At 34.4% G+C, this 16,504-nt stretch overlaps 1 protein-coding gene and 1 long non-coding RNA gene across 3 annotated transcripts in view; both read right to left on the bottom strand.

The window, feature by feature from the left end:
- Nucleotides 1-9,961: 9,961 nt before the first annotated feature.
- LOC140158513 (uncharacterized) lies at nucleotides 9,962-14,301 on the bottom strand. Its single transcript, XR_011859791.1, has 2 exons — nucleotides 13,633-14,301; nucleotides 9,962-12,719 (listed from the first exon to the last, which is right to left on the bottom strand). It is a non-coding gene; the product is annotated as an uncharacterized lncRNA (long non-coding RNA).
- Nucleotides 14,302-15,534: 1,233 nt separating this feature from the next.
- The window catches only part of LOC140158505 (transmembrane protein 134-like), a 33,796-nt gene continuing 32,826 nt past the window's right edge, over nucleotides 15,535-16,504 (bottom strand). For both annotated transcript variants that reach the window (XM_072181618.1, XM_072181608.1), the window contains exon 6: nucleotides 15,535-16,281. In XM_072181618.1, coding sequence (XP_072037719.1) covers nucleotides 16,193-16,281 — 89 coding nt within the window. In that variant the 3' untranslated portion in view covers nucleotides 15,535-16,192. The remainder of the gene's footprint in view (nucleotides 16,282-16,504) is intronic.

The following is a 16,504-nucleotide window of genomic DNA, read 5'->3' as shown; positions in this document are numbered from 1 at the left end:
ATCAGTGCTGTTTGGAATGAAAACATGCAAAGTGAAGCACAGATGAAATCATCTCTTAACCATATTAACACTAGCAACTTTCAAATAGGCCACCCACACCAAGTATGGACAGCTCTTTCCACTAACCCCGTGAGGCGACTCATGCCAGCATCAAAGCCAGACTGCTTACCAATACATATGTGCTCCAGTGCAACAGAGCTAAGTTCAACCAGTACAAGACCAATGACACTTGTCTGATGTGTGAGATAGAACCCGAAGACAGATGTCACTTTCTTATCAGATGCACCGAACTCAACCAACAGAGATCTTACTACATGAAACTGCTTAAGCACGAGCTGCTCATGATCTGCTCTCAAAGTGAAGTTGACACAGTCTTCAGCAACCAGAATCTTCTGCTCCAGCTCATTCTGGACTGCTCCCATCAAGTTATTAGAAGGGCCATGACTTCAGAGTTTCAACTTGCTGAAATTGTGGAACCTATTAGCAGGAAGCTGTGCTTGGCGCTCCACAGACAACGTAGCATGCTCTTGGAGAACCTGTCTAAACCTTAGTGTTCTTATATGCATCGTTTTTAAAGTCTGGAGACCTATGTTTCCTGACACCCAATTTGACCCATTGTGTATTCTAATGTTTGCTGAACTTATATTTCTATGTATGTTTTTTCATGTTTACATGAATAAGGTTCATTGTATAATTCTTTGCCATGTACTGACTCATATTTATATTTATATAATTGTGGTTCCTGTGTTTATTCATGCACCCCAGCACGTTATATGGTATTTATTGTATCCCCTAAAGTGTGCCAGTGTTTGTACTATTGTGCTTTTTCATAATCCCATTGACATACATGTTGTATTGCAGTTAGGCATCCACAATAATGCATGCCCCTTGCAAGGGCTCTCACAAACTCACATTTTTGCATGACCCTAATCAGATGCTCAATATTATCATACATGTAAACTCATACTCGTCCGTTGCATCAGCATTATTGCTCCTCACCTGAACTTTCCCTTGCCTGGAGGTGTGCAGTGAGCCTAACAATTGAATGTTTAATGGTGGTGGTCGGTGAACTGTGGTGAAACCAGTGACAATTGTTAATTGTTGTTCTACATGTAACTTTTTACGCTATATCAGCGGTGCGCCTGAACAAAAGGCGGGATCTCCCATACAGGATACAGGAATTGCACCTTTACGGCAAAATGAAAATGCGACATTTCACTTAACGTTCTCATCAGGAAATCGCTATTATTTCCTGTATAATAATTCACATACATTAATAAATCCAAAATTAATTTATAAATCCAAAACTTATTTATTTATTATTTATTTACATTTAACAAATTCAAAAGAACATGCTCCTCAAAAATGTTCATGAAAATAACATTTTAGAGTCCAACTAAAGAAAACATATATGATAGCAGCACGCCGTGTTAGTCTTCTGGTATTATAGTGGTACCGAATAGGCCTATATATTCATGTTTTTTTTTAATTTGATAGTTTTTTTATCGTTGAATATTTTTAAAAAAAGCTGGATTTTGGTTGTTGATAGTTGAAAAACTTTAAACCTTAAAAACATTGAAAAAAGAACCCCATATGCCCTATAAGTACAAAAGATAATTATTATAAACATTATTTTATAGCATCTGCATCTTCATGACTATTTTTCTGAACTCACGTCCAGCTATAGGCCTGGCGCGTATTTGAAAAGTCTTTTAGTATTATAGTTGATGTTTCATTTTTTGTTTGCTACTGAAGATATCATTCAGGGCCTAATAAATACAGGAAATAATTCATATAGGCCTATAAGCCTAAGTTATCAGAATGCGTGTTAGGAATGTCTTCTGGTATATCTGAATGTTTAGGCCTATGTTTTTTTTATGATCTACTCAAGATATCATTTACGGCGACGGTAAAATTAAAGATGGATGATCCGATCAACAGCCTCATCACTCACTTTGGTGGGGAGGGGGGGGGAGCTGGGCAAAATGGAGGGGTCAAAAAGTTTCAGGTCTCCAAAAGGGGGTTGCTCCTTAGAGTGGGGGGGGGGGGAATCAAAAAAGTTTTTAACAAGAAAATACCAAAGGTACAAAACTTTTTGCACGCTGTAGGCCTACACGCACATTGTAGGCCTACCAATAAAGCCCTTTTTACCTGATCATGGGCAAAAATAGTGTAGCCTAAATACAATTTTTTTTGCCCGCTACGTGCGCACATTATCCCAATAAAGCCTTTTTGGAAGTTTGAAGACTTTACATGTATTGTACAGTCTCTATAAGAAAATATGTATATATCCCACTGAGCTGATAATACCAGGTCAAAATGACTTTTTTGTGTCTTTGCCCCGAAAATTATATCCCCCACGACCACCCACCCCCGACCAAGAAAGCTGGCTACGTCCCTGATAAACAAGTCTTAATAAAAAAAATCATGAGTAGGCCTATGTGGACAGATGTTGCTCTCAATTTCCCTTTTTTGTGTTACTTTTATTTATTTAATTATTGGTTATAAGAATGAAATATAAAAAATTAAAATGCAATGATAAATTTAAATTTAAATTTAAACTTCATACAAGTAACATCATGTGAAAAACACCCTAAATTTGCAAGTTTGTAGAAAATAGGCTATGCCTATATAAATAAATAAATAAATGTATAACAAACATGTATAGGCTACTTGTTATAATTGTGATTGAGTTCGTTACTGCACAATGGAGATAGTTATTTTCTAACCTCTTTGAAGGGGGGTCAAAAAAGTTGTGTATGTCTAAAGAGGGGGGTGGGTGGGTGTCAAAAGTTTTCCAAGTGCCCAGTCACCCCCCACCCCCACCACCACCAAAGTATTTCTGAACATTCTCCTATTGGAGATTTTGGCATCAGAACAAAGCTCATATTTGTCTCATAATCCCTGTGAAATTTTAGGCCTAAATTATATTTCATTTAGATGTTATGAATGAAAAAGTGATAACCTCATCCCAAATTGTGGTATACCGCACATACCGTTCTATGGACCAATGTGAAACACCTTTAAAAAGTTCAAAATTTTGGTGTTGAAAAAGATTTGAGGAGAGGCTCAAAAATTTGTGAACAAGTTGTAAAATATGAAAAGTTCAAAAACGTTGAAGATAATTCATACATTTAGCATTATTATCGCTATCTACTCAAGATATCATTTTCTGCGCATCGGGCGTGTAAAAATAATACAAAAAAGGTTGCAAAAAGCTAATTCAAACTTGACCTGTTGTCCTAAAAACACCATGAATTTGGCTGAATCCAATTGGTGTAAGCTGGTACATGTGCAAACATTACAAATATGCCATAAAATCATTTTTGAAAACAATTCATTTTTAAAAGATCGTACATTATGGCTTTAATAGTTGAGAAACTTAGTTGAAAATCTATAAAATATAGAAACAATTCATAAATTTAGCCTATTGGTCTTTTATTGTAGCCTAGTTACGACCTGAATCTCTTTTTTTCGACTTTATATTCTGAACGCACGCCCAGCTATACCCGTATTAGGAGTCTTTTGGTATATAGTAGATGTTTTATATTTTGTCGTTATCTACTGAAGATAGCATTTATTTAGGGCCTTACAACTAGAGAAAAAACAGAACGTGTAACTTCAAGCAAGTCTTTTGGTATAAATGATCATGTTGAGGTGTGTTTGTTTGTTTTTGCTATCTACTCAAGATAGCACTTTCGATGTGGTGTGTATATAGAATACAGAAACGGTTTTTTTTTTTAAGTTTAAAAACCCAAATGTTGGTGTTAAAAAGTTCGACGAGGCCCAAAAATTCCTGAAAAGCAGAATGTTGGTGTTGATAAATGGATGAGACCTAAAAAGTTGAAAAGGCCGAGTTTTTGATACTTGAAAAAATCTAAAATATAGAAAAATTTGATAAAAAAACAAACCTGTGCAAGCCCCGTTGACAAACTCGTGCAAACTCGGCCAAGTTGACTTAGTTGAGTCTCCCATACTCTAGACTTCTCCGTAGTCCACTTGCCCATTTTGCATACTCTGGCCATTACATTTAAGCATAAAACCTACTCTGATTTATATTGATTTGTGTGCAACTGATATATTTTCACATCTGTATCTGAGCTTTTCAGTCACCGCACTCCCTCTGTTTGTTAGCTTCCCAAGTGGACTACTGACTTTGCCTTGCGGTTAAGATTTTTAACACGGGACTCTATGGAGAGTTAGGCCAATTTCTGGCCTAACTAAAATTGGCCATGATGTAATGCATCTTTAAATGGATCTGCCTTGTGATTGGTCGCCCATATCTCGCTATTGTTTAAATCTTCCGGGCCCGCGCCATTACCATTAACTACACCGTACACAACTATATGTGGTTGCGGCGCTTTTGTGTTGACGCCAAAGTTAATCTCTCATCAAACATCTAGCGCGTCTTGTACTATACCATGCTTGGTACTTGTGGTTAATGGACTGATAAATAAGTATGATTGACTGTGTGTTTTTAGAGAGCAAAGTCCCGGGGTAAAGTTCTGCTTAAAATTCAAAGTCCATAGTCGGATTTTTCGGGGTTCGCTATCAATAAACTGGTAGATTCCAAAATCAGAATTGTTCAGTATTTAAAGTGAGAAATTATAATTATGCAAGATAATGTTGCATTCAGATACTTTTATTGTCACTAATTATCTGATATTTTTAACTCTTTATGACCATTTTACTATTGAATACTTTAATTTTAATAAACATCAGTATAATTTTGAGTTCAACGAAATGGGTTCATCATGACTAATAATAGCATATTTTTAATAAAATTCGACTATGGCATAGTCTACCCATACTCTGGTATTTGACCATTTTGTGAACCTCGGGTGGATCTGCCCCTGTGCCTAACACTTTTATTTTACGTGTCTTTTTAAATCAAGAACTCTTCCACCCCAAAAATATCCTTCCAGTGACCTTCAACATTAACTCTTTGCTTCTAATATTATACCAACTATGCAAAGATCTATGTGGTCTAGGTCTATCCCCTAAAAGAAAATTGTCACATTTTTCTGTCACTAATGGCCCCTAATGATGTCACAGTTTTTCAATGTGTTGTGTTTAGCATAACAGAGCAATTTTGACAACTGCAATTACAATATTAAATTCCCAATAGAGCTTGATTCCAGCATCCTCTTTTTATGGTATGTTTCAGTAGAAAAAAACTAAGGAGAACTAAAATTTGACAGAAATCGTCCATGTGCATTAGCTGGAAGACACATTTTTTTAATGTAAGTTTGCTGTTTTTTACTGTTGTGTTTGTTTTGTATGTTTACTTGTCTACCAAAATACAAATTCACACTGAAATAATTCAAACATAAAATGATTATGTTCATTGATGACATATATATTCATATTTAATAGCTACAAAAAAATCTATGATATTTACATTTGGTTAACAATATATCTACAATACAATTAGACATAGTGTTAAGAGTTGATTATGCCATGTAAATGAGTTTCATAATTACGATTTGTTTATCTTTCATGAATTGGCTATTCCAGTTGAAATCCATACACCACCTGTGGAAGAAATGATATTAATCTGCCACATGGGGAGTGTGAATTTTGCAGGGGGTTACCTGAATGGGTGACTCCATCCTATGTGGGTGATTTCAACTGGAATAACGCAGTCAAGACAAAATATTTCATGAGAGAACTAAATGAATCTTAATGACAAGATGTATAAAATAGAGAAAGAACCATTAAACCTACCCAGTGTCTTGCTTTGAAAATTAGGGCCTATATAGTCATTTGTTTCCCCTAGCAAGTTTACAAATACTGTACATCCAAGATTCAGTATTTACTAGAAAAGTTTAAATATCATTTTGGAAGGATTTTATACATACTTTCATGGTTCATTTCTATGTGAAGAAACTTTCATTGAAATTATTTCATAGGATTGAGTGTAATTAAAAATAGGGGGTTGTAAATTTGATATTTTATTGGTCAGAATTACTACCGTACTGAAAATAATTTTTGTCATTTTTTGTACATAAAACATTGGCCATCAACGTGATATGTATGACCCAAAACAATCAAACTTGAGGGGTGACGCATTTATGTTTGCAAACAACGTCAATCTAAATCATTACCATGATCTTCTTTAAATAACAGATTATTACATGGTGAAAAGTAATGAATTTTTATTGCTCCGATTTTATGTATACATCCAAATTACACAACTTTATGGATTACTAAATCATTTGCCAGGATCATTTGCTTTTAACTGGAACAGATTCCAGCATTTACTGCAGAGCATTTCATTTTTGGTAGCATTTTGAAGATTAAACTCAGGTTTCTTTTAGCAAAATTTTATACTTCAGAAGATTCATCCAAATCCTTAATAACGTTTCTGTTTAAAAAAAACCTCAAGAAACTTTCTTTGAAAAAAAGAGGTTCAGAAAGAAAAATATCTAAAATGTCATTTTAAAGGCTACTTGAAAATAAAACAGACAACCAAATTATAGAATGAAATCAAATTATAATATCATAATTAAAAACCCAACTTCTGGAAACAAATTTCTTTTTAAAAGTAAGCTGTTGTGATAAAAATTCATTAACTTAGCAGTGAACATGTTACTTGTTTTCTTATTAACATATCAATGTCCACAAGAAGCCAAAATATGATAAATAGGTGCACTACTTCCTTTGTTATAGTAGGTACTATCTGACACAGAGGTTCACGATAGCCACACATATCATCTAGCCTATTAACACTGAAAAGTGTTACACTTCTCAACTTGGTTTTGGTAAGTTTTTCTATGCACATATGTAACTAAGCAATAAGATTAAATAAATACACAATTAATTACAAGACACTTCAGCTTTGAAGGCATTACTGTTTTCTTAACTAAAGCAATTATTGTAACATAATTCATATTTTCAATTTCAAGTAAATATAATTTCATAGCTAAAATTTCTGAACAAAATGATGAGAAAAATATGAGTTCTCTTTAGATGCCACCGATGGGGTACTTGAAGAAGTATTGTTTGACACAGAGGGTCACCCGAGCGTCAAAGCTCTACCCCATTTCTAGGGGAAATATGATTAACCACAAAACGGCAATATTTTGCTATTTTATGGCTATTTTTTTTAAACATAGACCCATGTCTAAGGAAACACCCATTTTTTTGCTGCTTTGGGTTGATTTGTTTATAACATGGATCCATGTCTGAGGATTTTCTGTAAAAATGAACCACCTCAGCAAGCCCTGTATACTTCAACACTGATTACAAGTGGAAAAGATCAAATAAATGATTGCAGACTAGTTGCTCTTTCATCATATATACTGTGAAACAATCACAACTTCATATAAAAAACTATTTACAACCTAATCACATGACAGTAATACCTTGTAATGTGTAGTTACTGTTAATTAGGCCATGCTCAATGAGATTTTTGGAAATTGTCCAGATGATAAGAGATTAAAGGCCTACCCAAAAAGTACTGACACAAAACTGCTTGTGGGTAACACTATGGTCAAATGGCCATTTTGGTTTGCCACTCACAGAGGACACCATTGGAGGACAAAAAGTGTGGTATTTTCAGCAAGAGCCCAAAATTGAATGACAATATGCATGTTTAAGCTTGGGTGGGCATCACATAGGTTTGTACATTCTGTGCTTAGTGAACAGTTTTGGCATAACATGTTACACGCAGAACGCAGACCTATCATGGACTCATACACTGATTTTGATATGGTGTTTGCAAGGTCCTGGATCTTGGATTGATCATGGGTACTGGACCAGTATACAAACATACACCCTCCCAATACCTTTCTTGGTCTGCAATCTCTTGAGTAAGGCTTTAATGTGTCAGTCACACACAGCTACACACACAAATTAACCCCTATAATATTATCTAGTAAACACATAACTGTCTTCAAAATGATCCGATGGTATTGTTGTTAACTTTGCAACTTGTCCCCAACATTAATACATGTGATGTAAAGATAAAGCCTATTTCATGCACACTGCACACATATGAATTGTTCGCAGCTACTTTTGTTACACAATTGTATTTTGAAGTACTAGATGAGATTTTCCCATTTTCCCCAACTTTCAATTACTTTGTGTGTGATTTGACAAGTAAACATTTGTTCCTTGAGACATATTTAACCACAAATAACTTGGGATTTGGCAGTACACATATGGTAAAGAAACAAAACTTTGTAAACCTTTTCATTTATAAGATCTCACTCATGCCAGCGATCTATGGTAGCACCTCTTAACATATATATTAAAAATTGAAACATATTTGTATCAATATTTCTAAATGTAGGTAGTAGACAATAGATTTTGAGTTCTTTTTTTGAGTGAGATCTTTTTGTACAATGAATCTAACATCAAGACTTAAAGGTGTAAGTAATAGAGTTGCACGACTATGTCACCAGTAGTTGTGACTATTAGCAATAGTTGTGACTCTCGACAATAACATGATAATAGTCGACTATGACAACAACTGCACTAATCATGCTAATGACGCCTGTACTTTTAATATCACAAACTGATATCTCAAATAACTGTCACCTTTGAAATTCAAAAATATGCTTATAGCTCATTCCAGCTCTACATCCTCTTCTCATTAGCTATTTCATCACTTTAACCCTAAACACTGACATAAACCTAACCCTAAAGCACTAGTAGACTTTAATCCAGAAGCAATTGCTCACATTGAGGGCTCAGCACAATGCCATCTCCCTGAAACTTTCTGTCTCATCTCCATTTTGGGAGAAAATAATAAGATTTTGGTACCAAACTTTTCACAAAATAATGGGCTTTCCACAGTGACAACAAAGACTTATGTCCATTTCCAACCTCAATAAAACCACATACCAGTGAAATATATCCTTTATCCAAAAACCCTATAAAGCCAGAATTCTTTAAATGCAATTTACTAAAAATGGCCAAACTGGAGTTGAGGTAGTGTTGCACTGTGCCTTGTGACATGTAGGTAGGGTGAAATATCAAGTGTTTTAATTTGGTTGATAAATGGCACCAACGTATGCAAAGGTGTTTATCTTAATAACATTTTAGTGCCTAAACCCAATGTAGATTCAATTACACTGTGTCTCCACAAATAAATTGAATCCCACTGACATTAATTATTAAACAAACCGTATAAAACCACATATTTTAAGACAATTGACTCACTAGAACATATGTGTACAAATGTACATCTTTGGTATTTTATACAAGTTGAATATTGACTGCTTGTAGCACAAAACTGTTCATTGTTAAGGCTTCTTTAATGTCATACAAAGGATGTTAACATTTCTGTCCTTCAAACAACCTTAGCAATTAGTTTTGCGCTCTAAGCAGTCAAAATACTTGGAGATCTCTTGAAGTTGTTGTCTATATCTATCATGCATGCATATATCAACAGAAGTATTATTATAGAATATATTTGCATGCAAAACAATATGAGATATTGGCAGAGTGCTGAAATATTCAAGATTTTAACAAATATTTAAGAATTGATTTCTGAGGTGTTTATGTTATAAAACTATTAAGGTTGTCTCTGAAACTTCTTAATTGTGCAAGGTTTAATTTCACAAACATCGCCAGGAGCCCAGTTTGGAAGTAACACTGGGATTACAGTCTTTTAAGTAATTTTGTGGGATTACTGAAAGAAGGTGCCATATGCAATAGCTGCCATATGTCATATTTTATTAAAATGCAGATATTGTCAAATATCTATAAGGCAGCTATTGCTAACAGGGCTTCTTGCACTAATCCTTCAATCTGTGAAATTATTAAGTCCTGCAAAATGAAGCAGCTTTACAGATACATAGTATGGAAATATCGCTCTGAAATGCTTAAAACCAACTAAAAAATTGTTTGATTTTATTCGAATTTGGTAGTTATAAGCAACTGCAAATATAAAGGGAAAATACAATGAACAGAACTATTGTTTACAAAACAAAATCATATGATAGTGTGATTGTTTCTTTAAAATATCTTTATTTTCAATAATTGTGTTATGACATATATAATCCTAGATTGTGATAATTTGTTCTGATATATACACCAGTGAATCTATTTACACATAATATTGTTATGAAATATCAATACATAATAATTCAGGAATTTAGGAGTAGGCGGGCTTTGTATAACTCTATATGGCGGGCTTTGTATAACTCAACGTGCAATATGCTAAGCCACCAAGATAAGTGGCCAAGCACCAATGTGCCCAAAAAAGTAGCCCCTGCAATTTTAGCAAAAGTCCAAATTTAGAAAATATGAGTGCTGTAAAGATTTGCGCATATTGACCCTTTCCACTGTCATCTCAAAACGAGTTCTCCATACCTGCAAAGTGCATGTTATAAATTTTGTTGTACTCCTTGCATATGCATCCCTTTAATTGTACACCATGTGAAAATAATCTGGCATAAGTGCGCTTATGAAAAGGGCAAAATATCAAAAATAGCCTTTTATGCATGTATTTGCATGGAGAACCTTGTTTTGGTGGCAAGATGGCTGATATGTGCAAACCAATAGTCTACCAATTAGTATATTAGACAGTGGCTTGGTCAATAAAGCAATAACCATCAATCAGCTCCACTTCTACTCCTGAAAATATAGATTGTGCATAAGAATTGCCTTTCTGCAAAAGCAAAGTACAAATTTAGGTTAAGAATTGAAACAAGTCCAAAACTGCAGGAATAAGTTTTTCTGTAGTATCATAACACACACTTTACAACTACCCATGTTGTATTGATTTGACCTACTATATAATAGTTAACAATAACAATTTGTATCAAATATATTACCCATGTCAGATGAGCAAGGTGAAAATAACAGTTTCTTTCTAACAGGTCACCTTTGGGCAAAAACAAGTTGAGTCCCTGTTCATTTTTATGTAGTCCCTAATGGAAATCAACTTTGAACTCCTTAATTAATACAAGACATCTTGAAAGTCAACAATTGCCCTTCCTTGTTTGATCCATTATATATATGGAGAGTTCACATACAAAACAATCTATTTTCAGCAGCAGCCGTATGTATTTTTGTATTCATTATTTACTTATATTATGAAATAAATATTTTTTAATTGCGAAATAGACAGGGCCCAAATTACTAAGTATGATAAATACACAATAGTTCAAGAAATAAAATAGATGTACCCACTGATTGTTTCATATTCAGTGTCATATACACTGCTATCATCAATAACAATAATTATTGACAACACATAACCTGTATCATATTTTGCACATGAACTCTTCACAGCCACCAAACCTTTTACATTAGCAGATAGATGAGGTCTGCTTGTTCTCTGTTGACAAGGGACAGTCTTCAGTGAACAGCTCTTTTCAGAGCCATCAGTAGACAAGGGTAGCCTACATGTCTCATTCTAAGTCCTGAAGAAGTCAGAGCTACTCCTGATGAAAGCTTGGCAGTTCTAAGCTTGTCTGACGACGAACCCGCTAAAAACTTACTAACTCTTCATATGTTCATATAGTCTGTCCAATATATTGTAGAACATGACCTCATCCATTAACCATTGTTATCTCATACACCATGTCCAGTCATGCTCCATCTTTCTCTAAATGATCTCTTAAAACTTAAGTATATTAACCATTATTATGTTTTGTTGAATCCAAGTGTGTGAAAATATTGTATTGGATCCCAAGCATAATAATGATAAAATTGGATGCTTTACGCCCAATATTTATTGGTCTCGCTATGAGTTTTAAAATATTGGACTCAACTACGTCTCGTCCAATATTTTAAAACTCATAGCTTGACCAATAAATATGGGCTCAATCGATCCAATTTTATATCATAGTTGGCAACATGACCTCTGCTTTATTTGAGTCAGATCAATGCATTTTGATGTTGGTCATGTTCCACCTTATACTAAACAGACTATAACTCCTTCCATTTCAATCTATTCAATGACAAACCTACAATTACATTGCACATTACCTTCATAATAATAACACCACAATCATTAACATTCACTAACTCAATTACAAACAAGTGTGGCCTAAAAACAATGGAACAACTGAATTACATGTAGTTGACATGTAAACAAATATCACAGATATAATACAAATGGTAAACAAATAGGGTCAAAATCTTCTAGTACTGTGTACAAGTTTCTACATATTGAATACAGAGTTGCAAATCCTGCCATTTAGATATCCCAATTCGGTAACTTTAAAAAAATGTTACCACAATTTCTACCATCTTCCTGTCCCAATGACCTTTTTTGGTTCAGATTCTTTGTTTGGTTCTTGTGACAGTTTGACAAGGAACAGTTTGTCAGTTGAATACAAGAAGGTTATAAGTGCTTTGTTATTACTATGCACTTATGACCTTTTTGCTTTCAATTATGTACATTGTATCAGTTGAATACAAGAAGGCAATAAGTATTTGAAGAGCTTATTTCCCAACTGTGTTAAGTCCACAACCACATGTTTCTCATTTACTTGTGTGATACAATCACAATTACTGTGACAAGTTTGACATTAGCAACAATGAGTTGTACCACCAACAAGCCAGTATTTACCACAACAATGCTGGTTAACAATATGCAGACTATTCTCATTTGGGAATCAAGGCCTCACACAGTATTGTTATTGTGCATCCATCCATTGTTCGCTTTGTAATGGTACATCCAACTGAAATTATAATACCTTTAGCATCACAAGCCATTGCAATATCACACAGTTAAATCAGAAACATGTGTTTGTGGACTTAAGGTAGAAACATCGGCTACGGTGTCATGCACAGATTTGGTTTAAAATGATACAGGATGTGTAGTTGGGTGAGATAAACTTGCCTGCCAAGTTTTAATTTTTGCCAACAAAGCGTTTTTGAGTTATGCCATTTTTTATCATTAGAAAACCCCATTGACTTTGTACATAAAGTGGTTTTGACACTAAGCCTCGTTCACTAAAATTGGTAAAAGTTTGAAAATGGATACTATGTTTAAATATTATTTTTTCTCCTTTCTATCCCATTTATAGAACTGCTTTTTGGATCTTTTTATTACAAAAATGTTACCAAATAATATTAGTGACTTTATTCCAATATATTGGTCAGTAATATAGGGGATATTTAAAGGTAATGTTAGTTCTTGCTCAAATTTTCTTGATTTGATCTAGAAACACTGAATGACCCAATTTCATAATTATTGTCTGAGCTAACCATAGGGCCAATTTTAACAAACAAGGTGTCATGTGAAAGGTTATTAAATTTAGAAACTTTTCTCGCCAGCTTTTTTTAATAAAGTGTTTCTATTTTAAGTTATGGGTGTTTCTAGATTTCCCTACTTTAAAAATAGAAAAAATGATTTTTCTCAAAAAATGAACACTTGATCAAAAAAATCTGGCGAGAGAATTTAGATATTAGGCTTATTAACCACCCCACAAACTATGGAACCCATATCACATTCCCTCTAGGCTAGCAATAATTATTTGTAGAAAAAATTAGGGAATTTTCAAAAAATAAAGAAAAACATAAGAATTGTTTAAATTTTCATGAAACATTAAAAATCAGTGGAGTAAAGACTTATCTTCAATTGGTTATATATTTGAAATGGATACATAATTCTGATTTGAAATAGTGGCTATTTTCCTGCATGGGCCTATTATCCGATGCTCCTACCTTAACACGGTTTGGAAATAAGCTCTTCATTTGGTTATTACTCTGCACTTACTACCTCCTGGCATTCAACAAATGAGTTGTCTCATACACCATATTCAAAATCACTACACAAAGACCTTATGCATTTGATAAGAATACAAAATATCAAATTGCTGATAAATATAAATTTGATGTACTCACAAAGACAACACAGGGCCATATCAACTTGATCAATTTTTAAAAAGCTGGTCAAAAATTGAATACCAAATGTGGAATGTGGAATGTTTTATTTCATTTTATGTCAATACTAGCTTTGAGACTAGAGTTGTGACATTAACAGGTAATCATATGTGATGTGAACAAGCAAAATGAGTTTTATGTCCCTACAATGTGATTTGAAGGGTCAGGCATCCTGGAATGCTATCCAATTTTCAACAACTTTTACTTTGCAGGCATGGCAACCAGGTCAGCAAAGGGGGACATGTAATACACCCCCATGGAAGACATGACCTTAATCGTCCACACAAGGAGTGTGAATCTCAACTCAAATGGAGTTACCTGAATGGGTGATTTGAACTAGACACCCTGTGTGAGAGATTAAGGTCATGTTTTCCATAGCGGGTATATGGATTTTGCCTGGAATAGCACATGCAGCAAAATGAAGCTATTGATATCTCAAATCTGCCAGATCAAATTAGATTTTTAAAAAATGACCAAAAAAGTATTTGACTGAACAAATTCCTCATTTTATTTGATCACATTTCATGAAATGTAACCACAAAATTCATTTGGCAAATCATTTGTGAAGATGATCTCATGGCAATACAAGCCATCATCATTATGTTTATAATGTTGCACCTTATTTTCATTTGCTACCTCCTAACTACTGCCCTACTACTGGGCTGATTTCAAACATCTAACAAAAGCATGCATTATACAACCAAAGTTTACTACTAATTGGTTCTGTTTTGATAGTTTGTTAGCCCAACAGTTTAGTAGTCCATATCCAGTATTTCCCTTTCAATACAAATTTTTGAAGGAAAAAATGTTTTTGTTTTACAAACCTAATATAAAGAGAATTATTGTATTCACGCTTGACTTATATCTTCCGGACTGTAGTATTCGGCAAGGTTCTTCGAAAGTGCCCAACTGCTCATCCTGATTATGCATAAAAAGAACTTCTGAACTTGCAACGCTATGCAGAATCATCGGCAAATGAGCTGCCGATGTGATGATGATTTGATTCAATTAGTCAATCATAATCCCATTTGGTTATGATTGTGCTGTAAACAGTGCCAAATCGGCAGGCTGCTGAAGAACCTTGCCGAAAATTCTAACAAACCTTGAGACTTATGGCATTTGTTGTCTTGTAATAACCAAGGATATTAGAATAGAGAGTCTGAACACCAAATAGCACAGTGTGTAACCCTATGGCATATCAGCCTTATTGGATTGTTAGGCACAGGAACCAAAACAGTGCACCTCAAGCATCTATCAGCAAAGGCCCAAAAATCAAACAATAATTGGCATCTTTGAACTTCATTGTAACAAAAGGTTGTGCTTAGCTCTCATTATTGCCACCAACCATTACGCATAGAATACAAACAAGCACACCCTTTAAGTCAAAGATCCCATTTACACAGAGTCTGAAAGTCAACTTTGAACTCGACTTCATTTATGTGTAAACAGGGTCGCCATGTTTTGAACTCGACTTTAGAAGTTGACTTCAAATGATGACCCGGAGCAACATTTATCGAATTCAAAGTCGACTTCAAACTCGACTTATGCAGTGTAAACGAACACGTAATATGAAGTCGACTTCAAAACAGTAATTTGAAGCACGAGCAAATGATGGCATAAAAGTTGAATTCACAATTTGTTTTGAACTCGACTACAGTGAAAACACCCGATGTAAATTCGATGTAAATTCGATGTCGCAATTGAAGTAGACTTCTCTCTGTGTAAACGGGGTCAAAGTTTGCCAGGTGCATCAGGAGGTACACTATTTTTGGCCATAATGAGCAATGTGCAAATATGGTGGTGTCCAAACTACTATAATCTAATACCTTTGTATAAAACATATCAAGGACAAAATATGATGCAGTGGATGTTAAGACAAGTTTGCCATTGTTGGAGATATCCTCAGGAGCTTATGAGTTGAAATACCAGTAGCTGGAACACAACCATGTAGACACTGATAGAACCCTCTAAATAGATAACCATTCTGGACTGCTACTCTGCAGACTTTGGATTCCTTCCAATCTTCCAGTGACTGCTTAAATTGGAATACTAGCTGGCAGTTAACTTTCATTCTTGTTCTGCTGACCATGCCCTATCCTTTTCCATTTTATGATTCAATTTCTTGATTCCCATACTAATTTGAATCTGATCTGCCATTTCATTTTCCCACATTTCAAATCGGCTCCGATCTAACTAAATCTACCACACTTGCCTCATAGTATTCAACAAATTACCTGTATCTACCTCAGTGGTGCATATAGTTCTACAGTCATGCACTATATATATAGTGTTAGTGTGGTGCACCTAGAGTTTTACCCACAAAGTACTTTGATCCATAGTTTCATCTTATCGTTGTAAAAATAGACAGTTTGTTCATGTCAAAACCTCTGTAACCTTTGGCAGCAAAGTATGCATAACCTGTGTGATACACTGGAGAAAATAAAACAAACAAACAAACATAAATATTAGTTAAATCATACCCCATACATTTTAACCTGTAATAAGTACAAATAGTGAAAAATGTTTAATTTTGACATACATTTTTAAATGACAAATCCTTGTTATGTTTATCACTATCACAGCTATGGTTTTATGAAACCTAACTAAATATAATATAAGAAGTTCATTCCTTCAAAGATCTGACATGATATTG

Source organism: Amphiura filiformis, chromosome 1 (genome assembly GCF_039555335.1).
Source record: "Amphiura filiformis chromosome 1, Afil_fr2py, whole genome shotgun sequence".
In the NCBI taxonomy this organism is placed as follows: Eukaryota; Metazoa; Echinodermata; class Ophiuroidea; order Amphilepidida; family Amphiuridae; genus Amphiura; species Amphiura filiformis.
Note: the sequence above shows the minus strand (reverse complement) of the source record. Positions and strands in the feature narration are given on the sequence as shown.